Raw genomic sequence first — 20,765 nt, forward strand, 5'->3', positions numbered from 1 at the left:
AAATTTGTGCTTTTGGCCGTTCGCTTGACCTTTCTCTTGTCACATTCACTCTCCAGCATACCTCGCTTTCAGAGCAAAAGCAGCCCATACGACGAGCGATCACTCTTTGCGAGCTACCATGACCCCAAAATCCCAAGTACGTCGCGGCGTCGGTGCATAGTCAGCTTCGCACAGCCATAAGCGTGACATGGCTGCCAATCAATCGGCTGCTCAACCTTTCAGCGACGACGAGCAGCGGCAGCAGCATCACGACGCAAACTCGTCAGCTCGATGCACACAGGCAATAGCGCCCGGGCATCAGAGCAATATGTCGCATCCTCACGCAGCATTATCCAATTGGACTGCCGATCCAGCGCTTGCGAGCTCAGCAAACGAACCACCACCTCGCTACGACTGTCACCAATTTCCCCCCACGCCTCCAGCATTGCACACTTCAATTCAAGACGATGGTCCCTCGTCGTACTTTGATCAGCCCTTTCACTCTTCCACACCTGACCAACCGCAGCCCAGTTCGGCCTGGTCACCAACAGCTGAGCCCCCTCGCCTCTTTGCTTCTCGCTTTCCACGATGGGGGACATGGCTCGAAAAGCGTGCATTGGAGCGCCATTATGCTCAGCTCGAGAGCCAGCAACAGCACGACCAAGATCTCGCAGCTTCAAGCTCAGCAGAGACGCCAAACAGGAAGAAGAGCTGGGGCGCCTGGGTCAACGATCCCGACGCCATCAACGACGAAACCACGTCTCTCCCATCGCAAAAATCGCAAACAGCTTCCGCCGCAACCTCGGCGCCTTCACTTCATGTGAACTACTTCGGCTCTCGCTTCATACCACACCTCTCTGCGCAGCCGCTGTGCAGTATACTTATCGAGATACCCTCACCTGGACATCGTCCCAAATTCGATCACGATCCCAGAAGGCAGGTGCTTCTCGTAGGCACAGCCCAAGGTCTTTTTGCCATCCAGTTTCGATCTCGACGAGTTCCTGTGCCTGGCGGTACAGCGGCCTCCTCTCCGTCCAGCCCGCACCACCCTTCTCGTCAGTGGAACGATAACGTTCGATGCATCCCGATCTGGACCGGCCTGGCTGTCTATCAGATGTGCGTCTTGGCATCCCAGCCTCAACACACAAGCGCCGCCAACCCTGCGCACACCTCACAGTCCGAAAAGATGTCGAGCTCGGGTGTCTTGCTCGCTCTGACCTGTCCTTCTTCCGCCAGAGATAGCTTCCTCGCATCCTCCCTAGTGCAACTCAGTGCCCACGCTAACTCAGTCTTGGAGAGCGTAGCAGCTTCGGGCAATCTCGCTTCTAGCTCTTCCAGCTCGAGCCACAACAGTCAAGGCATCCCTGATGGCAACGAAGGTGTCGCTGCAGCCAATTTCGGCTCCACAGCAGGAGGAGGCCCCGGTCGTGCCGTTCCTCCTGGTGGCACCGGAGCTGTCAGGATGTGGCATCTGCAAGCCATCAGAGAGCTCCTTATCTACGCACTCGACAGACACGATGCACAAGTTCCGATCAATCTCGCAACATCGCCCGCTGTTGCTGCAGACAAGCGCGCAGGACTCGGTGCCATGTTCAAGAAGACGTTTTCGAGGCAGAAAGGCGGACCAGACAACAAAGCAGCGCAGCACCAACGAAGCGTCTCTAGTGGCTTTCTCTCGTCAAGCGTGCAGCCTTTAAACAGACCTAGTGCTACAATGTCCGCGTCACAATCTCAGCAATCTGTTCCGACTTTGTCGAGCCGTGGTGTCGGCCAACAGCGACGCGAGCAAGAGTCTCGGTTCAGACCAACTCGGATCCCATCTCAAGAGCGGAAAGCTAGCTCTCCGCAGTCATCGCCCCCTTCCGCAAAGCGTCAGGCGGATCCCGCGCACGAAGCCGCCATAAGCTTGGCCTCGAGCTCGGTTCTCATCCTGCCACCATCCCATGCCACCGCTGCAACGCATGGCAACAATGCCTCGTTCACCTCGCTCTTCGCCGACGACCTCATCCAATCCTTTTCAGGAACCAGACAAACCGGAGGAAAGGGAAAAGACCGTGATACAGGCTTGCAAGCTACGTCTAAGGGTGTCTTGTTCTTCTCGGTACACGAGGCGGGCAAGGACACCAAAGCATCAGGCACGTGGTACCTTGCCTTAACCTACCCTCGCAGCGTCATGGTGTACGAGGCTGCCATGCCTAGAAACGGGATAGCAAGGGCTTGGTCGTTTGTCAAGGAGTTTTACGCGCCCTTTCACATCAAGGCCGTCGCTTTTGCTCCGGCAGCTGTGTCCGATGAGACGAATTCCTTCACCAATCTCGGCCCATTGCAGGCCAGTGCGAGTTACACCAAGCTGAGAGTGGCATCTGCTGATGGTCCTCTTCTCACGTCTAAGAAAGGTTCCCACCGAGAGCAAAGCCGTACGAGCGGCGCATCGAGCCCCGTCAATGCGCCTCGTGGGAACGCTGCTCCAGCGTCCTGGCATAAGGCCGACCTATGTCTCCTGCTCAGCTTTGGTCGTAGGGCGGTCCTTGTACGCCTCAGAGACTCCTACGTACGCGAGATGGAACTCAAGCCTCTAGCTCAACTGCTCGCGGCGGCCGCGGCCGCTGACACCTCTGACAACGCCTTGCCCACTCAACTGTCGCTTCAAACTCGTGGTTCAGTTCCAGCTGAGCATACAAGCAGCCACGATCGCTCGAGACCCTTGAGTGTGGTCGGTGACGGCGGTATGCCCGCAGAGCGCCAGATGCCAGGCGGCGTTCCCGGACACTCTCGAGCGGGGTCCATGGAGCAGAGGTTCAGAGACGCTATTCTCGATAAACGATCAATGAAGCACAACTGGATTGGCTTTTCCACCATCGAAGCACGCATTTATGTTCGGCAATGGTACGAGGCAGACGAGCAAGGCCACAGCGCTCCCAGTCGTGCTTGGCGACACGGACAGGAGGTGCTTGGTCTTTCACCAATTGGGGTTTCCATGGTCAAAGGCTGGAATGCTTCTTTGCCTGCCTCGGTGGACAAAGCTCTTCCACGGGCGCCCGCGCCACTGAACGCATCCTTCGAACGACGTATCTCAAGGTTGCACTTGTCCGAACAAACCTCTCTTTACCACGAGCAGCTGCAGGTTGAAAGCAGCAGTGATAGCGAAGACGATCTCGGATTCGTAGATATGCATGAGCGAGCAGCCAGATATAAACTCACGGATCCTGGACCTTTACTGCCATTGAGCAACAGCAACAGAATGGCTCCTTCAAACACCCACTCGAGAACGCCACATCGCTCCCTTTCACTTCCCCCAGCCGAGCTTGTCTCTGCTAAACTAGCTCTTGCGTCTAGAGGTTCCTTGACGCATGTTCTTCCACTTCCATTGCCTGCGGATCTGGCCCAAGCAGCACCTCTTGCCCTCGTACAGTGGTCTGACACACCCAACGCCGTATCCGGCTGGGCCCGAGTGCTCGGTGTTGAGCGAGCGAGTTCCAGAGGCACCACGCCCCTGAGTCACGTCAAGCAGCAACCCAGCTCTCCTTACTTCGGGGATGGGCGCGCGAATCAAGCCAACACTGCTTCCGATGCTCGCCGCAAGGCCGAAAGACTTGTGCTGCACGTCGGTGTCACGTGTGTAGCATTCCTGGCGAGTCGTATCGAGTCGAGAAAAGTCACATTTAAGATCCCCGCCGAGATCAACTTTGATCTCCAGCCACAAACCGAGCTCGAGCTCCTACCGCTTTCGCCGGATACAGAGTACGGCCGTGCTAATGGGGCCGGCGCGGAAGTGAATCAGACGGAGATGGGTCAAGCACGTGACGACGACGAGAATGAAACCAACGCAGGCGAAGCACGTAGCGCAGTGTCGTTCGCCTATCCACCGATAAAAACGGCAGCACGTCAAACAGCTCGCAGCGCAAACGAGACAAGCACCATTAGCCAAGAGTTGGAATACCTCTGCGCACCTTTGCTCACTCTCCATCCGATCGACTTGAATCTGTACAGCAGCGGTGCGCAATCGCTCGTCCTGCCACTCTCCCAGACGTCGTCAGGAGAAGCATCGACGCCACACGCCATGCTACCTGAGCTTGCGGGCGACGCAGCCATCGTGGCGTTTGACTGGCGTGGCGCAGATGACTTCCGCATATTCACCGTCGGTATTGCAGGGTAGACCGCTCACTACACAAAGCAGACACACCTGAGCAAGAGGACAACAGGCAGACCTTTCCGTCAAATTACCATTTCCATTTCCATTGCCATTTCCACAATCGCTTTGTGTACAAACAAATAGGTTTACATCCACCGGGAGATTCCTTTCTTGTCTTGGGTCCTTCTGGTCTATGATGCGTGGTCCAACAAGCTGACTTGTTCATTGAGGGCGAACCTACTTCTTACGACCAAACACGCGACTCAGAAAGCCACCCTTCTTAGCAGACGCCGCCTCATCCGGACCCCACCTGCTCTTTTCGGAATAGTCGTTGGGCGTAGTCGAGTGCCACTCCCTCTGCTGTCTCTTCTTCCTCCCCTTCTTGCTCCACTCGTAATCCGCATCCTCCGGAGCAGGCGAACGGTGGAGAGACGGAGTAGACCGGTTGGAAAACAGTCCAAACGGCGACCTTTTCTGCGATCCACTGGGAGACGCAGGTCGAGCAGCTGGGCCAGCGAACATTCCTCGACGTTGAGAGCCAGGCGAGTCTGTAGCATGGGCATTACGTTGCTTATCGACGCTATTGCGCGAGTAGATCGAGCCGTTATCCCAGCCGCGCGCAGGAGGCACAAGATCGTCCATGTCCGGATAGTCTTGCTCGGACATAACACGGCTACGCGGATACATGGGTCCACCATGGCCCGCACTATGGAACTGCATCGAGCGCCCCGGAGGTCGATGGTCGTCAACATCTTCTTGCTCCTCCTCATCACCGCCTCGGAGCACAGCAGCCGATGCCAACGCACTACGCACCGTGGACCGACCATTCTGTGCTCGAGAACCATCTCGCATATCGGGCTGCGATCGCACGTTGCTGACTCTACGCCTGCTGTCCATCGATCCACGTCCCGATGCGGTGTCGGGAGAGAGCAGCTCAGCCGATCTAAGCGCAGGCCCCCTGCGCGAATCGATCGACAGTCTGGAGCTACCTCCCCTCTCGGAAACAGGAGGTGGAGCTAGTCGACTCGCTCGCGACGCCGACCTCCTGCTCGACTGCGTGGTAGAGCGCCTAACCGAGTCAGCTGCCTCCACATCTAGCATCTCCACCCTCGCCAGATACTCGTCCCTCTCTCTCTCGGCGCGCGTCGACTTCCTCGACCTCTGCGTCCTTACCGACCTCACCGATCTGGCATCGGCAGCAAGATCCTCTTCATCCTCCTCAGCAAACGTATCAAGCTGCCTCCTAGATCCACCCTTCAGATGTCCCGCAGGCAACGACGAAGAAGTGCGCAACCTACCCGTAGCGCTCGAAATGATACTTCCACGCGTGCTGTTGCGACTGCTCGACCGTCTCTGACCACCATTCCGGGTGCTCCTGGACACCGACGAAATGTGACTGCGCGTCTCGAGCCATTCTTGCTCCTGCTCGTCGAGCTCGTCATCGTCCGAAAAGCGCGCTTGGTCGACGTGCAGTCCTAGTTCGGAACGCGCGTCGTCCTCTTCTGCTCTGAGGAAACTTGCCTCTGACTTGGCGACAGCGCGAGCCATGCGATCGGCAGGGTTGTTGGTGCGATCAATTAGGTAGAGATGAGCTGATCCCTGGCGACTGCGCTCGACGCGTGCAAATTCGTAGCGGATATCGGCGAGCTCGCGAAGCAGGTCTTCATCGACAAGACGCCGACCGGGTGCGCGGCGCATAGGGCGGCGGCGAGGCGGAGAACGGTCAGGAGAGTACGGTTCGCCATAGCGGTACTCGTCTCGGTCATCGTGCCTGCGACGGCCGCCACCGCGGCGAGGAGAATCTTCGTCCTCTGAAGAGTAGTCGTCGTAGCCGCGACCTCCTCGTCGTCGAGACGAAGGTGGGGCGCGGCTTCCATCTCGTCGCTTACGACGATCGGCATAGGGATCGCTCGAAAGCCAGTCGTCGCGGTCCTCGTACCTGTTGCGGCGCGGAGAAGCTCGCGAATCGCGGTATCGGCCGCCGTCGCTCGCGTAGCCATCCCTGCTGCGTCGGTCGGGCAGATCCATGTACCTGGTACCTTGCCTGTCATACGCCCTGCGCTGGTTTCTACGACGCTCGTGGTATTCATCTTCCCAACGCTCGCGATCGCCGTCGTGCTCCTCGTCCTCCCCAGGCCAGCCTTTGAGCTCCCAAGCGGGAATCCAAGTGCCCCAGGCCTTGGCTACGTAGGCCGAGTCGATGCAGACATGTGCACAGGCACGGCCGCGGTACAGCTCGTAGATCGAGTGGAGCGCCGTGATAGCAGATCGCAGTTCAGCGCGACGCGAGAGCGAAGATGGCGTGGGCGCTTTGGGATTGGGGATGTGGCTTGGCGTTCTGTCTTCCTCCGGGAGGAGCGAGGCCATGTTCTTGGGGTGACCAGGGCCAAAGTAGAGCGACACCGCACCCGAGACGTGAGGCTGGATGATGCTACCGATGTCGATGGCGGTGGCACCGACAAACACAGCGATGGGGTATCCCCTGCATCGGTGATCCTGCAAATTGTGGCCTGAGAACTGCTTCATGACACGTCGCATGGACTCGGTGAGCTGAGGCTCAATGTACTTGCGAATGCGTGTGCCCGGATAGACCTGCGTGTCGGCATCGAGCATCTGGGAAATGATGGAAGCAGGTTTACGGGCAGTGGCGCGGGAAGTGATGCTGAGACGATCCGAGTCGCGGTAGTAGATGCCAGCGCCGGCTGGAACAAACGTATCTCTCTTGGAAGGCGATCGTTGCTCGATGTGGCTTGAAGCATAGCGGCTTCCAGTACCGCGCTGAGACTGGTATGAGCCGCGTACCGAGCCGCCAAACTCGTGCAGCGAGGCAGGTGGCAAGAGACGACTGGCCCTACTGCCGCCGCCTCTCTCGGACACGGAACGGTAGCGAGCGTCACGCATTTCCATGTCGGGGTAGTCACCATCCATGACACTGGCTGCACGTGAAGGGGCTCTGCTGCGAGGGTTGAAGCTGGACAAGGTCAACCTGCTGAGGCGGTTAGATGCATCGCGGTAGTCACCCGCCTCGGATTGCTGGTACGGGAGGGTGAGGTGGCTGGCCTGCGATGCACGCACGCTCTTGCGATCGGCTCGGCCTTTGGGAGTAAGCGCGGCATCTGGTGTGAGGAGCTTGTGGCGCGAGGCTTTGGATCGCAGAGGACTCGGCTGATCCATTTCTTCGATGGCATCATCTTGAGAAGTAGGAGGGAATTTTTGGATGGTGCTCGTGTCGCTAGAAGGATGCTTGTTGAAGATGGCAGGCGATTCTTCCGAGCCGCTACTCGATTCGACATCCCGATATTCTCGCTGGCTGGCTGCAGTAAGGCCTTTAGGTTCCAATCGACGAGTACCGTCCTGGGTTTCGTCTGCGTCGGAGGCAACGTCACGATCTGTGCGAGGATCGATTGTGGCCGTCTCGTCGTCGGAAGCAGCGTCGTCTCGAAGCTGATCCTCGTCCTCTTGCTCGTCGTGCTCATCCTCTTGATCTTCATTTTCGGATTGCGACGTACCAGGAGCGCGTTCAGAAGCGCCGGTTGCGGTCTTGAACGAGCCGACCGAGGAGCGTCGGGAGTAGCCCGATTCTGAGCGCGCAGTAGCGGATGGTTGTCGCTTCTTGGACGAAGCGACCACTTCTCTACGTTTCGTTGCAGTTGGCATGATGGAGGTCGAAATTCGTCGAGGAGACACGGGTATCCAGGGCTAGTGAGAAGGCTCTTTGTGAACGTAGATGTAGAAAAGGGTAAGAAAAAGTTGGTGATGGTCGTCCGTTGTTGTTACAATTGCGTGTCTGTCGAGTGTAAGGGGTATAGGGGATATCACAAACCACGAAAGGCGGAATAGATGAAGCAAGCTGGTCAAGGGACGGACGGAAGGGTGATGGGGGTTGGTGGTTAGAAGTAAACAATCGAGAGGGATGCCCATATGAGCAACTACAAGCAGCAGAGGCAGAAGTGAAAGCAGAAGCAGGAGCAAAAGCGGCAGGGGCTGATCAGCAGAAACAGGATTCAAGTTGCGGGGTCAGCTGCAGCCAGTCAAAACAAAGACAATCGAACGTTATTTTGAAACAGAACTCGAGCCAGCGCGGCAACCTGCACGCTTGCTTGCAAGCGAGGCTAACAGCATTCACAGACAGAATGCCACACTGTGTTCAAGACTGCTCAATCCCCCGCGACCAGCGCTCAGTTAAGCGAGACGGACCAACCCCCTTGATTCGTCGAGCGTTTGCATGTGGGATGTCAATTGGAAGGCGCCAAAAGGAACGAATCGGTTGTTCCGTCAAGTCTTGGCTCGTGTTTTGCCACTGTGCAGTCCTTCAAGCAACTGTCGAGACCAACAGATTAAATTCTTATTGAATTCTTATTGGAGTTGAACCGAAGCGCACCTTGCGATGGATCGACATTCTACTCTGACTCTTGCTCGCCGACGCTGCACACTCCGTCTCAACGAGCTGAGTAAGTTGAGGCCTAGGAAAACTTTCCATCGATGGTCAGTGTTCAGAATGAGCCGTAGTGAACGAGAGTCAGTCAGCCGGGGAAGGACCCTGGTTCCTAAACACATCAGCAAGCAGCAGCAGCAGCAGCAAGAGGACGATCTCTTGTCGATCCAACAAGCGCGTCTGCCGCGTGACAGCGCAACTTTGCAGTTAATCGCAAATTTAATTACAGAAAAACCGAGACCTCGGCTCGAGCACATTGTCAGTGTTTTGCCTCTGCGGTCCGGCAAATTCCAGGTCTAGTCAGCAGCTCCAGTATGAAGCCAAGGGCATGATTACCAATACAGTGATGATCGGTATGCTGGCAAGCTTGACTAGGAACGCAGATAGCAAGTATAAGGTATGATATTTGAACTTGTACTAATAGTGAAATAGAATACAATCGACCAAGGGTAGTAGCGGCCACGGTGCTCCTGCTTCATTCACTCCAGGGATGTCGGAACGAATATCGACTTCCAAGTACCGTCAGTTGAGTCAGGTACCGGCTGCCACGTCCCGTTGCCAAAGTCTCCGTGGATTCGTCGCAGCTCGGCCCCGTGAAAAACAGTCTGCAAAAGCCGTCCGCCAACCCTGCGGCTGAGCACAGCGCTCTTTGTTCTTTTTTCCTTCTTCTTTTTCCTAGGAAATCGACTATTTCTTCCGAATCTGCCAATTCGTTGGACCCTTGTGCTCCTCATCGACATTCATCAACCACCACCTCGGCTTTCCATCAAGCACCCTAACAGTGGCAGCAGAAATGTTTGCTGCTACAACAGCAACAGCATCAGCATCGGCATCAGTGCCTTATATCCCGCCCTCGTTCGGTCAACCAGGCGTGAGTATATCCTACCGACCCAAACAGCTTTCCTCTTCTTCACACCAAGCTACGCCTCTCCCCATCATCACCGTCGCTGTTCCGCCCGCCTCGATCCACCACATCTTTGCGCACCGTCAATGGCGAGCTGGCATGCTCATGAGCGACGCCCTCTTCTCTGGTGCTTTTCCTGTCTCTGATCGTACCATCCTCGAGCTGGGAGCAGGGACAGGACTGCCCTCGATCACAGCCGCACTCATCGGCACGGCCAATGTCGTCGTTGCGAGCGACTACGACGAGCCACAGCTGGTCAAAGAGTTGAGGGACAACGTCAAGTACAATCTGCAGGGTATTTCGGACGAGCAGAGGCGCAAGTGCAAAGTCGTCGGGCATATATGGGGCAAAGATACCGAAGAATTGCAGGACTGCCTGCCAAGAGGCGTGACCAAGTTCGACTCGATCCTGCTTGCCGACTGTATGTGGGATCCGCTCAGCCATGCCGATCTGCTCAAGTCTGTTCTCAAGGTTTTAGCGCAGGACAAGGGCGCGAGGGTCAACGTGATCGCAGGCCTGCACACGGGGCGAGAGAAGGTCACCTCGTTCATTCGCAGAGCATACCGCGCCGGTCTCCGGCTCGCACCTCTGGAACAACCCGACACCTGGCCATCACTTGCAGCGGATACATATGAGGAAGCGGATCCAGATGCGGAAAGAGCGGGTAACGAAGCATTCCTTCACGCCCAAGATCGCATTCTCGAGCTCGAAGTGTGCGGCAACACGCCCATCCAGCAATCCCATACCAGCGCAGATTCGAGCACCAATGACGACGAACCGAGATTGACCGGCAACAGGCGCAAGTTCCTCATCGAAGGGTACGGCGAGGAGATGGAGGGCGACGTCAAGCTTCGGAATCGTTGGCTGACTGTTTGGAGTCTCGAATGGGCAACCCCGTAATCACATCTACACAAAACGCAGCATACAAATTCATCACAGCAATGGGAATCGCGGACGCATACACCGTGTATAAAAAGAGAATATGTTTTGTTGACTGTGCCTTGCTTTGCTTTCTTCTTGACGTTTGATGAACGATCACAGTGCACGAGGATGACCGCGTTACCATTGGTGTTGGCAGCAGCGATGGCGAGGCGGACGATGCTCGCATCGACGGTGGCGAGAGTGGGCGCGCACGGAGCTAAACGACTGATGGTGACGGGCGCAGCTTCGAGGGTTTCGCCCGTTGTTGCTCCTCGGCTTCTGGTGACCAATGCGCCATCTTGCAGGCTGGGTATTCGCACCTTCACCACCGCCTCCATCAGACGCAACACCACCCCTTCCTCATCTACGCCCCCGCCACCGGCCACAGAGGAACCTCAAGTGCTAGCGACGTACGAAGGTCCCCTAGCGCGTACCTTCACACGCCTGAAGCTCTTCTCGCTCGGCTCTCTTGGCATGGCCTCCGTCCTCACCCCCGTCCTCCTCCTCGCACCGGGCGAAATCTCGCTCGCCGGACGCATTGGACTCTGCATTACGGCGCTCGCCACCTCGGGCGTGTCCACCGTGCTCATTGCCTGGATTGGGACCCCTTACGTCGGCACCATGCGTCTCCTCCAACGCCCGCAACAGCAGCAGCCCGTGATGGAGCTCAACACCGTCTCGTGGAGGCTCAAGCCCCAACGTACGCTTGTATACGAACCGACGTTCTTGCGCCCCACCTCGAGGCCGTTCGCTGCTTGGGAGATTACGAACAACCCCCCTGCTATGAAGATTGGCGCAGAGGATGCCGTGGTGGAGAAAAAGATCGCCGAGACGTTCGACGTGAAGACGGGCGACAGTTTGGGCAGTTGGCTTGTGACGTATTCTCCGGAGACCAAGACGAAGGCTGTAGAGGGGAAAGGTGGCGCAGAGAAGGTGGAGTGGAAGGCGGTTGGCAAAGTTCAAGTGCGAGGCAAACCAACGCGGTACTTTAACGTTCATGAGGAGCTGTTGGATGAGGATTGGCAGGTTCTTGGCTAGCCATTTGAAACAGCGCCTCGTGAAGGGCCTCCAGCCAGAAGGCACGAACAAAGTGCATTCCAAATGTCACCGAAGTGTGCTCTTGTCTGACCTTTCCACAGAGTCGTCGCGACGGATGAGCAAGCGAGTGAGCATTGAAAGTAAGAGCACACACGCACAGGCAGTCGCTCACAGTCGTTTCGGCATTTGCATTGAGAGTCGGATCGATCCTGTTCGACCGTGGACAGCTGTAACCTCGACATCTTCAGAATTTCTGTTGTCATCGCCACCCCCTCCCCCCCCCTCTCCACCGCACCGTCGCGCTTCGAATCCTTAGGTCAAACTCTTACCCATGAACCGCCTCTTGGTAAAAGCCAACCACCACTTGCTAGGCGTACCATCCACGAAAACCTTCTCGACCAGCCTCGCGGCCGTCTCCTGGCGTACCTGAGTCAGATAGCTTCTCAACGCGTCCGCGTCCGCCCTGCCACCAGGCGGGGCATACAGGCTGTTCAAGGGGAAATTCGCATCGCCAGGCAGCGCGAAGCTGTCCACTGAATACGTCGAGAGCTGCTTAAGGGCCTCGTTGGTGGACCAAGGAACCTTGGAAGCGGCGATCTTGGTGAGGCAGTCGCTGATGAAGAGGATGAGATAGATGAGCAAGCGGTCGGCGGGGCCCTTGATTTCAAAGTTGCGGAAGAGCGAGTTGGCGCGGAACAGGTCGATGGCCTCGTCGATGATGTCCGGGCGCGAAGGATCGACAGGCGGAGGCGCGGGTCCGCGTGTGCGAGATCGAATGGGCAGAATCGACATGTTGCCGATCTGGCGCACGTCTGGCTCTTCGTTGTACGACGAGTGGTAGGCCTGGTGGTTCGGAATTCGGCAGTGTGGAAGAGGGAGCAACAAAGTCAATTCAACGTCAGTATTGTGCTCCTATATTACGGATGAAAGCGACGGAGTCTGTCGCAGAGATGCATACCGGCATGGTGTCGTATCGAGTCTCGGTTCAACTCGTGAAGGTCCTTCTCGGAGCGATGCTCGATCAAGTGTCGAAGAGTAGAAAGCCAGTCAGAAAGGTCTTGAGTTGAACGTGCGAAGCGACTTCAACTGTAGTTGCTTCGGGGGATGAATGGGGTCGAAGGATGCGCGGAGTCGAGTTGTGATGGAGAAAGAAAGTAAGATGATGGCGGCAAGCACATCTCCACTTTGGCACCTTGAAAGCTGTGCAGCCTTGGCCGATTTCGATTTTGCATGGCTCGACCACCACATCCACCAACTCGATCCTGAGCCCGATTTCTGTGCTGTTTGATCTTGAAGCTTCGCACACATTCACATCTGGAAATTCTACTTTCAGCGGGGTCCACCATGTCACACCGTCCTTCTCTTGCAACACCATCTCAACCTCCCTCCCTCTTGTCGTGCTTGCACATACTAGCGCTCACGCACACAATTGCTCCTTATAGCCCTTCTAGGACTCACCGAGCCATTGACAGTCACCGAGCCATGACATCGATCATCGCGCAAATCCACATCGACACGACCACCACATCCTCCGATCAACCTCTCCCCTCAACTCCAATTTCACTCTCTAACGCGTCGACCACGCTCACCCCAAGCACTCAACTGTCTATCCCACTGTCCAATTCCCAAAATGCAGCAGAACCCACAAAGCCGCAGCAACTCTCGGATCTCGCAGAAGCTATCAGCACGACGCGCGCGAGCCTCAATCAACTCTTGACCACCTGGAAGGACTGGGCTGGCAAGGAGGACAGCCGTACCGGAAACCCCAACGTTGCCGCTGACAATCACGAAGACAACGAGGAAGAAGAAGAAGAAGAAGAAGAAGAAGAAGAAGAAGAAGAAGAAGAAGAAGAAGAAGAAGAAGAAGAAGATGATGATGATGATGACGACGAAGATGAGGAGTAGTAGCTACTGAGCGAGCGAGTCTAGACACGTTACAGAAATCCATCTCGAGATCTCGAGACGATACCCGACATGGACGCACGTTTCATTCATCTTGTATTCTACCATCGCGCTCTCACTGGCAAGAAGACAGATCTCAAACCTCGGTACATACTGAGTGAGCGACAGATTCATAAGACCGAATCCGGAGCGAACAGCTCGCCCGTTGAAGCTGTCTTCCGCTGGCTATTCGAAAGGAGCTAATCATCGAGCGATGCTTTCTTTCCTTTCCTCGCGCATGCTGTTCAGATGACTTGCTCGCGTGGCTCGCTCAGCGCATGCTACTCCAGCGAAGGCCGGGTTGCGTCGAGGAACGAAAACGAAACGTGACATTGGCAACAGCACAGTGAGCCAAGGAGAGGAACTACAGTACATAGATTACATACAAACGGGGAATACAACGGATAGCCAGACTGACGGCGGCATCGAGAGCGACTCAGGTGGTGGTAGAGGCCGGCTGAGCGGCAGGAGTGCTCGAAGTAGCATCACCGGATAGCGCAGGGTCGATAGCGGTAGCGACCTCCGCACCAAAAGCAGCTGACTCCGGCGCAGCAGCGGGCTGAGAGGCCGCAGCCTGAGTGCTCGACTCTCCAGCAGCCTCGGCGCGGTCCTCGCCCTCATCGTCAATCTCCTTCTTGGTGCGACGCGTTCGAATGGTTCGGATGATCTTGTCGAGCGTCTCCTGCCAGCGACCCGTCCAGGCATCGGGCAAGTAGCGCGACTTGATCTGGGCAAATTGCTGCTTGAGCGTTTGCTCGGGCCACTGCCAGGTCTCGAACGATAGGTCGCCCCATCGCACCGTGGCCTCGGTCAATGTATCCTGGAAGTTGAGTCTCTGCAGAAGGATCAGGTCATCTTCACCCGGGATCCACACGCTGTTGTCCAGCTCGGCGCGCGTAGGGTGGCGCTGGATGCCGCGCACAGCCTGCTGCGAGGCATCTGCACCGTCGTCGCCCACCGTGCCATAGTCCCGCCTCGGATTGGCACCGCTGCGGTCGACGCGCGAGCGGATGTTGGAGAATAGGTTGGAGTAGACCTTGTAGCTGCGCTTGTTGCCCACCATGCTGGCGATCGCCTTCCACGAGATCACCTCGCCGGGGTGCTCCTGTTTGTACTTTTCGAGCGCAGCAAGCACCTCCTTGTCCTCTTCGGCGGTCCAGGCGGGGCCGTCGGCCATCTCATCCTTGACCTGCAGCTTGACAAAGCGCGAAAGCACGTCCTGGTTGAGACGACCCAGACGCTTGGCCACCGAGGCGGCGTCCTCACGTTGGACGCCCATGCGGGTGCGAATCTCGAAGTCTTCGGCAAGCGTGTAGCGGCCCTGTCTGCGGAACTGCGACTTGTTGGTTCGGACGTGCAGCCGCACGGCGATGTTGGGGCGACCGTCGAGGCGCCCGGCGAGATCCTTCCAGAGCTCGGTGTACATCTTCTCCCAGCCCTTTTCACGGTAGTTGTAGAGGAGCTCTTGGAAGTCGTCTTCCGAGAGACCCTTGAGTTTCATGAACTCGGCGATGCCGTTCTTGATCGTGTCTTGCTCCTCCTTGGAGAAGCGACCCTTGGAGTACTTGAGGCCGATGGTCCTCTCGAGCTTGGCGAGCATGTCGGACGAGTAGACGCGTTCGACGAGCAGCTCACGCTGAGAGAGGCCCTTGAGCTCCGCGAGCATAGCGTCCTCGGACATCTTGGCGCGTCGACCGCGTCGTTCACCGTTCTCGCCGGCGTCGCGCTTGGGCTTCTTGGCGGTTGAAGGCGCATTGGGGTCCTTCTTGGGGCGACCTCGCTTGCGCTTCAAAGGCTCGCCAGTAGCGGGATCCACTTCGCCAGAAGTGCCGACCGCAGGAGCAGCGGCGTTGGTCGCGACCTGAGTGGGTTGAGCGACAGCAGCCTGCTCCGGAGCAGCAGCAGGAGCAGCCGGGGTAGACTCATCGAGAGCAGCCGCCTCGGCTGCTGCGACCGAGTCGTCGATGGAAGGGTCGATGGGAAGACGCGTAGCCGACGCGACGGCGCTGACGGCCTGGGCAGCTGAGGCAGCGGCGACGGTGGCGGCATCCTTCTCGGCTTGCTCGCGCTCGCGACGTTCGCGTTCCTTGCGTTCCTTCTTTTCGCGCTTGCGTTCCTTCTTGGCAGCGTCAGCGTCATCGGGGCTAGCACCGTCGAGCACCTCTGCTACGGCGTCGGCATCAGCATCGTCGGCAGCAGCAGTGGTAGTAGTGGAAGCAGGGGCGGGAACGGGTGCGTCCTTGTGCTTCTTGTCCTTTTTGTGGCTCTTGTCCTTTTTGGGAGCATCAGTAGCCGCCAGGGGCTGGGATGAGGGAGGTGCGGCCATCGCGTGGGTGTTTGTTGAACAGCGGCGTCTTCAAGGAACGCGTCTGATTAGACTGTACGCGGTGCGTGCCAATGAAGCGCGAAAGCGTCTCGATGGATGTTGGTGAGGGAGGGAGAACTTGTCGAGACCAACACGAGGTGTCGGCAGTGGGAGTAGAGGTCGCGTTCGACACGTTGAGAATGACCAAAAAAAGAAGGGTCTCGCTAGAGGAGAGAAGGTGTTATGTTAGAAGAAGGAGGTTGGATGGAAAAACGGAGGAGGGATGTCAGGTCGTCTCCGCAGACGCTTTCGCTTTAAATTGATTTCGACGGCGCGGCCGTTTCTTGTGAGATTGACCAAGTCTAGCACGGAGTTTTCCATGGTCAGAACGAACAGAATAGATAGACTGGCCTGCTGCCTGTTTTTGCAAAACCCCGCCCACCATTTTCTTTAGGGATGGAGAAGAGAAGATGAAGGCGAATTTTGTGCAGATGTAACAAATTCAAGGCATTTCGCCAGTGTCTGCGCGTGTCAATTGACCGACGATTGCACACACGCGCGCCAGAATAAGAAAGAAAAGAAACGAAGAAGCCCGGACGAGAGGCTGGTGTGTGGGAAAATTGGGCTGAGTCGAAGACCACGCTCCGGAAGTTGTGAGCAGGGTTTGAAGACCGCATTTGTTATGGTGTTAGAACCTTTTGAAATCCCATTCCAAGAAGAACTGAATCCGAGAGATGACTGCTGCTGCGACACCTGTCGGGATGCCACGCCTTACTCATTCACCCTTATTGTTCAGCCCTCACCGATCGTGTGTCTACAACTAGCGTCGATGCACTGAGCGTGCGCATCGTGGTTAGGAAGAGAGAAGGGGGGTCAGCCCGTACTTCGACTTCTACCAAGTTGGAGCCTCGAGCGAAGAAGGCAACAGTTCAGCGATCTAGTCAATGTGTTGTCCCAGAAAGCTTTTGAGTACGGACGGCTTCGATGACGTTGGCATTCCCGGCTTGACGAGCACTTCACGACATCAAGCCGAGGGCCTGCGATGCTTCTTGTCGCAGGATCATCCCGAGGTATGGTGTTTGGCCGTTGTGGGAGCGACCGAGGCTGCGCTTGCACTTGCCCGGTGAGCAAAAGGTCTTTTTCGCTCTGTTTATGTCTGTGCGAAGATCGCCTGTGCGGAGTGCATTGGCAATGCCGATGATCAATCGTCTCAAAGCCAACACCTCTCTCTGACCTTTTTCTTGTTCGCTATCGTTGGCTATCTCCTCGCAAAATCAATTGATACAAGGCTTTCTTCCTCATCACAATTGAGCATCGGATGATCCGTCTCTGGTGGTCGTGGACAGCCAAACAAGATTGCTTGCTGGATCGCTACCCAGGCGCAAACGCCGAAAATCGAATGCAAGGGCGGAGCGAGTTTCGGTTTGCGCACGCCCAAATACTTGGCTGGCTGTGCCTTCGCAACGGACGTCTGTTCGGTTGCGGCTGTCGAGCTCGACTGTTGGCGTTGCAGCTTGGCAGCTGAAGTGCCACATTTTTTGCCGCTTGTGTTGGCTGCTCGGCTCCCCTCCACCCAAATCACAAATTCATCGTCGCAATCAATCGGTGAGACAACCGCGAACCGCACGCTCCGCTGTCATCGCCTCGTCCTGTCTACTCCTCCTCTTGACCATCACCCTTGGCAGCGTTTTGATTCCTTCGCACTCGCCATCGACCTCCAGTTGCGACGCCCTGTCATATCGCACTGATCAGCCTCTTCGCGGTCCACCAGCATCTTTTGCCCAATATCAAATCCACTCTAGATACCACGACCCGCTGCACTCCCCCTCCGTCCTCTATCCTCCGCACAATCACAGCCTTCCGCAGTATCGACTGAGCAACGCATCGCATGACAACCTTTGCCTCGAGTTGGCCCATAGCATCTTCCTCTGGAAACTATTGCTTTCCCAAAAACCGTCGCGGCGACCCAGCTTCGACCTAGCCGCCGAGCTTTCGCACAAACATGTCGAACACAGCAGATTCCTCGCCAAGGGGCTCGAATTCTCCTTCGCCATATCCATATCAAGGTGGCAGGACCCCCATCGATGCCATTATAGCCTCGGCTCGTGCCGGTTCTTCTTCCCGCAGGAATCTTGTCGACACAGAGATGGAGGATCGTTCCGAATCCCCCGCCGAATTCGCTGCTCGTAATGGCACCTCGCTGCCTCGTCCGCCACCGTCTCCCTCAAGCACCTCTCAGTCCGATGACGGTGGAGCACAGGAAGACTTCGCCGATCTCGCCTCCATAGACGACGCGGACACCAAGCGAGGCGCCGTCGAGCGCTCCTTTGATCCGTCCGCTGTCCGCCTATCTCGCCGTGGCACCCTTGTGCCCGCCTCTCCTACATCCTCCAACGGCACCTGGATCCTCCAGGATGCGCCCCTTAGCACCGCATCCAACCTTCCACACGAGATTCTCCTCCACATTTTCAAGTATCTCGTCCTCTATCCTCCCGATCTGCTCTCGTGCCTGCTCGTCTGCAAATCATGGTGCTTGAACGGCGTTGAGCTGCTGTGGCATCGCCCCGCGCTCTTCAAAATTTCTTCCTTGTTCAAGTTGGTCGGCGTCATTCGTAAGCCGGAGCAGCTCTTCCCGTACGCCGACTTTGTCCGCAGGCTCAACTTCACGTTACTCGCCAACCAGCTCGAGGACCAGCTCTTCTCCATGATGTCGGCGTGCACGCGCCTCGAGAGACTCACGCTTGCTGGCTGCTCCAACATCACAGACGCCACTCTTGTCAAAGTGTTCCAAAACACGCCACAGCTGGTAGCCATTGATCTCACAGACGTCGCCGACATCTCGGACGCCACCTTGCTGACGCTCGCAGCAAATTGTCCCAAAGCTCAAGGCATCAACCTCACCGGCTGCAAAAGGATCTCGTCCAAAGGCGTTGCCGAGCTTGCCCGCAGCTGTAAGTTTCTAAGGAGGGTCAAGCTGTGCGGTTGCGACAACGTCGACGACGAGGCGCTGCTCGCGTTGACGGAGCACTGCCCTTCGTTGTTGGAGATGGATCTGATTCACTGCTCCAAAATATCGGACAAGTCGGTTAGAGAAATTTGGACCAGAAGCTTCCAGATGCGCGAGCTCCGCTTAGCTCATTGTACGGAGCTCACAGACAATGCCTTCCCTTCGGCGCGCGGAACCACGGGCGTGTCCATGCTGGGTACCTCGCATTCGCACGGCTCACGCTCCGGCATGATCGCTGCATCGGCCTTCGCAAGTGAGTCAGCACCCACAAGTCGTGGGGCATCTCCAAGTGTCAATGCGGCAATGGACACAAGGCGCGATGGCGGACTCACGGGCTCCGCTAGCATACTCAGTGACTTGGGGGGTCACAGCCGACTCTTTGACCATCTGCGCGTTTTGGACCTCACCAGCTGCACGTCCATTTCAGACGACGCGGTCGAAGGTATCGTTGCCAATGTGCCTCGCCTCAAGAACCTTGCCCTCACCAAATGCACGCGCCTCACCGACGAAGCGCTGTATAGCATCGCCAAGCTCGGCAAAAACCTGCACTACCTCCACCTCGGTCACGTCTCCAACATTACCGATCGCGCCGTCACCCATCTAGCACGCTCCTGCACGAGGTTGCGTTACATTGACGTCGCCTGCTGTCCGAACTTGACCGACCTTTCGGTGACCGAGATTGCGAACAACATGCCGAAGCTCCGCCGCATTGGACTGGTCAAGGTGGTCAATCTGACAGATCAGGCGATCTACGGGCTGGTAGATAGGTACAATTCGCTCGAGCGCATCCATCTATCGTACTGCGAGAACGTCTCGGTGCCTGCCATCTTTTGCGTGCTGCAGAAGCTGGGTCGATTGACGCATTTGAGTCTGACGGGTGTGCCTGCGTTTAGACGGCCCGAGCTGCAGGCCATGTGCAGGGCGCCGCCGAAGGATTTCAACGAGCACCAGAGGCAAGCATTCTGCGTGTACAGCGGTAAAGGTGTGCATGATCTTCGCAAATTTTTGCAGCGAGTGTATAGCGATGAACAGCTAGCAGCGGAGTTCGGAGGGTCGGAGGCGAGGGCGAGGAACGCGTTGGGTGGATTGGGTGATATTGACGTAGTTGGTGTCAATGGAAACGGTCACGGAGCAGGTGGGCTCCACCAGCCGCATGCGCTCGCCCAACCTCATCCGCACGCTGCAGCGTTTGGGGGGCTGACTGGAGCAGCAGGCATGGGGTACGCTCCGCCACAATCATTAGCACCCGCGGCGACGGGTCTCGGTGGCGGAGGCGCTCGCGGTGCTCCCCGCCACCACGACGCCGAACTTGTGACACGACATTTGGAGCTCACGCCGGCGGAAGAGATGTACTACGAGCAGCAGCGGCGTCTTGCGCGCTATGCGAATGCACGTCGAGCCGCCGAAGACGCAGCGCTGCTCAACCGGCCTACGTTGATGGACGGCGCGAATCGACGCGTGCTGGCGGATGCGCAGGAGGCTCGCAACCCCGGAGTACCGTTGGTGGGCGAGACGCTGGGGCAGCCGATGGCGGAGGACGAGGTGGAGGAGGACGAGGCGGAGGAGTACGGCACGCCGGATGCGCAGGATATGGCTGATGCTGAGCCGCAGCATGGGTTTGGGCAGGGCGGTGTGCCGCAGGGGATCCAGCAGCAGGCGCGAGGACCAATACCACCAGACGAAGAGGGCGTGGTGGATAGAGACCGGCTGCGCGCTCTGAGAGGCGCTCGTTTCGGCGCTTAGCCCCCGGCACCCCCCGTTGCGACTCACACTCTAGACTGCCCCATGTTCCCCTCACTTGTAACGCAACAGCATCGCATCGCATCACATCACACTTCGCAACACACATTGTTGGACCGGACTCTGCCCGTGGCTTGGTGGCTTGGTGCAGAGACTACGACTCGCCGTGCGGAGTGGGACGCACGCAGCCGAGTCCGATGCCCGGCGTTCGGCTCTCTCGCTGAGTTGTGGGTGCACGCGACAAGAACAGGCACAGTCTGTGGCGCAATCTGGCAAAATTCCGGAGCTGCAAGTGGAATGGTAACGTTGACATTATGAGAGTGCTATGCAGGTACAATTACACAAGGTGAGAGGCAACGCTGG

At 57.2% G+C, this 20,765-nt stretch overlaps 8 protein-coding genes across 8 annotated transcripts; 5 read left to right on the forward strand and 3 right to left on the reverse strand.

Annotated features, from left to right (window-relative positions):
• Positions 1-307: 307 nt before the first annotated feature.
• EX895_001940 (uncharacterized protein) lies at positions 308-4,135 on the forward strand (the record flags this gene model as incomplete). Its single annotated transcript, XM_029882539.1, has 1 exon — positions 308-4,135. One exon carries the CDS (start codon positions 308-310, stop codon positions 4,133-4,135), a length of 3,828 nt encoding a protein of 1,275 aa, XP_029741394.1.
• Positions 4,136-4,348: 213 nt separating this feature from the next.
• Positions 4,349-7,768, reverse strand: EX895_001941 (uncharacterized protein; the record flags this gene model as incomplete). Its single annotated transcript, XM_029882540.1, has 1 exon — positions 4,349-7,768. One exon carries the CDS (start codon positions 7,766-7,768, stop codon positions 4,349-4,351), a length of 3,420 nt encoding a protein of 1,139 aa, XP_029741395.1.
• A 1,571-nt stretch (positions 7,769-9,339) lies between these two features.
• EX895_001942 (uncharacterized protein) lies at positions 9,340-10,350 on the forward strand (the record flags this gene model as incomplete). The annotated part of the gene is made up of 1 exon (XM_029882541.1): positions 9,340-10,350. The coding sequence occupies one exon, from the start codon at positions 9,340-9,342 to the stop codon at positions 10,348-10,350; it is 1,011 nt and encodes a 336-aa protein (XP_029741396.1).
• A 150-nt stretch (positions 10,351-10,500) lies between these two features.
• Positions 10,501-11,409, forward strand: EX895_001943 (uncharacterized protein; the record flags this gene model as incomplete). The annotated part of the gene is made up of 1 exon (XM_029882542.1): positions 10,501-11,409. The coding sequence occupies one exon, from the start codon at positions 10,501-10,503 to the stop codon at positions 11,407-11,409; it is 909 nt and encodes a 302-aa protein (XP_029741397.1).
• A 312-nt stretch (positions 11,410-11,721) lies between these two features.
• EX895_001944 (uncharacterized protein) lies at positions 11,722-12,373 on the reverse strand (the record flags this gene model as incomplete). Its single annotated transcript, XM_029882543.1, has 2 exons — positions 11,722-12,252; positions 12,368-12,373. The coding sequence occupies 2 exons, from the start codon at positions 12,371-12,373 to the stop codon at positions 11,722-11,724; spliced, it is 537 nt and encodes a 178-aa protein (XP_029741398.1).
• A 518-nt stretch (positions 12,374-12,891) lies between these two features.
• On the forward strand, positions 12,892-13,314 carry EX895_001945 (uncharacterized protein; the record flags this gene model as incomplete). The annotated part of the gene is made up of 1 exon (XM_029882544.1): positions 12,892-13,314. The coding sequence occupies one exon, from the start codon at positions 12,892-12,894 to the stop codon at positions 13,312-13,314; it is 423 nt and encodes a 140-aa protein (XP_029741399.1).
• A 472-nt stretch (positions 13,315-13,786) lies between these two features.
• EX895_001946 (uncharacterized protein) lies at positions 13,787-15,676 on the reverse strand (the record flags this gene model as incomplete). Its single annotated transcript, XM_029882545.1, has 1 exon — positions 13,787-15,676. One exon carries the CDS (start codon positions 15,674-15,676, stop codon positions 13,787-13,789), a length of 1,890 nt encoding a protein of 629 aa, XP_029741400.1.
• A 1,981-nt stretch (positions 15,677-17,657) lies between these two features.
• Positions 17,658-20,405, forward strand: EX895_001947 (uncharacterized protein; the record flags this gene model as incomplete). The annotated part of the gene is made up of 1 exon (XM_029882546.1): positions 17,658-20,405. The coding sequence occupies one exon, from the start codon at positions 17,658-17,660 to the stop codon at positions 20,403-20,405; it is 2,748 nt and encodes a 915-aa protein (XP_029741401.1).
• Positions 20,406-20,765: the final 360 nt, after the last annotated feature.

The sequence above is a fragment of the Sporisorium graminicola genome, chromosome SGRAM_12 (genome assembly GCF_005498985.1).
Source record: "Sporisorium graminicola strain CBS 10092 chromosome SGRAM_12, whole genome shotgun sequence".
Classification (NCBI taxonomy): Eukaryota; Fungi; Basidiomycota; class Ustilaginomycetes; order Ustilaginales; family Ustilaginaceae; genus Sporisorium; species Sporisorium graminicola.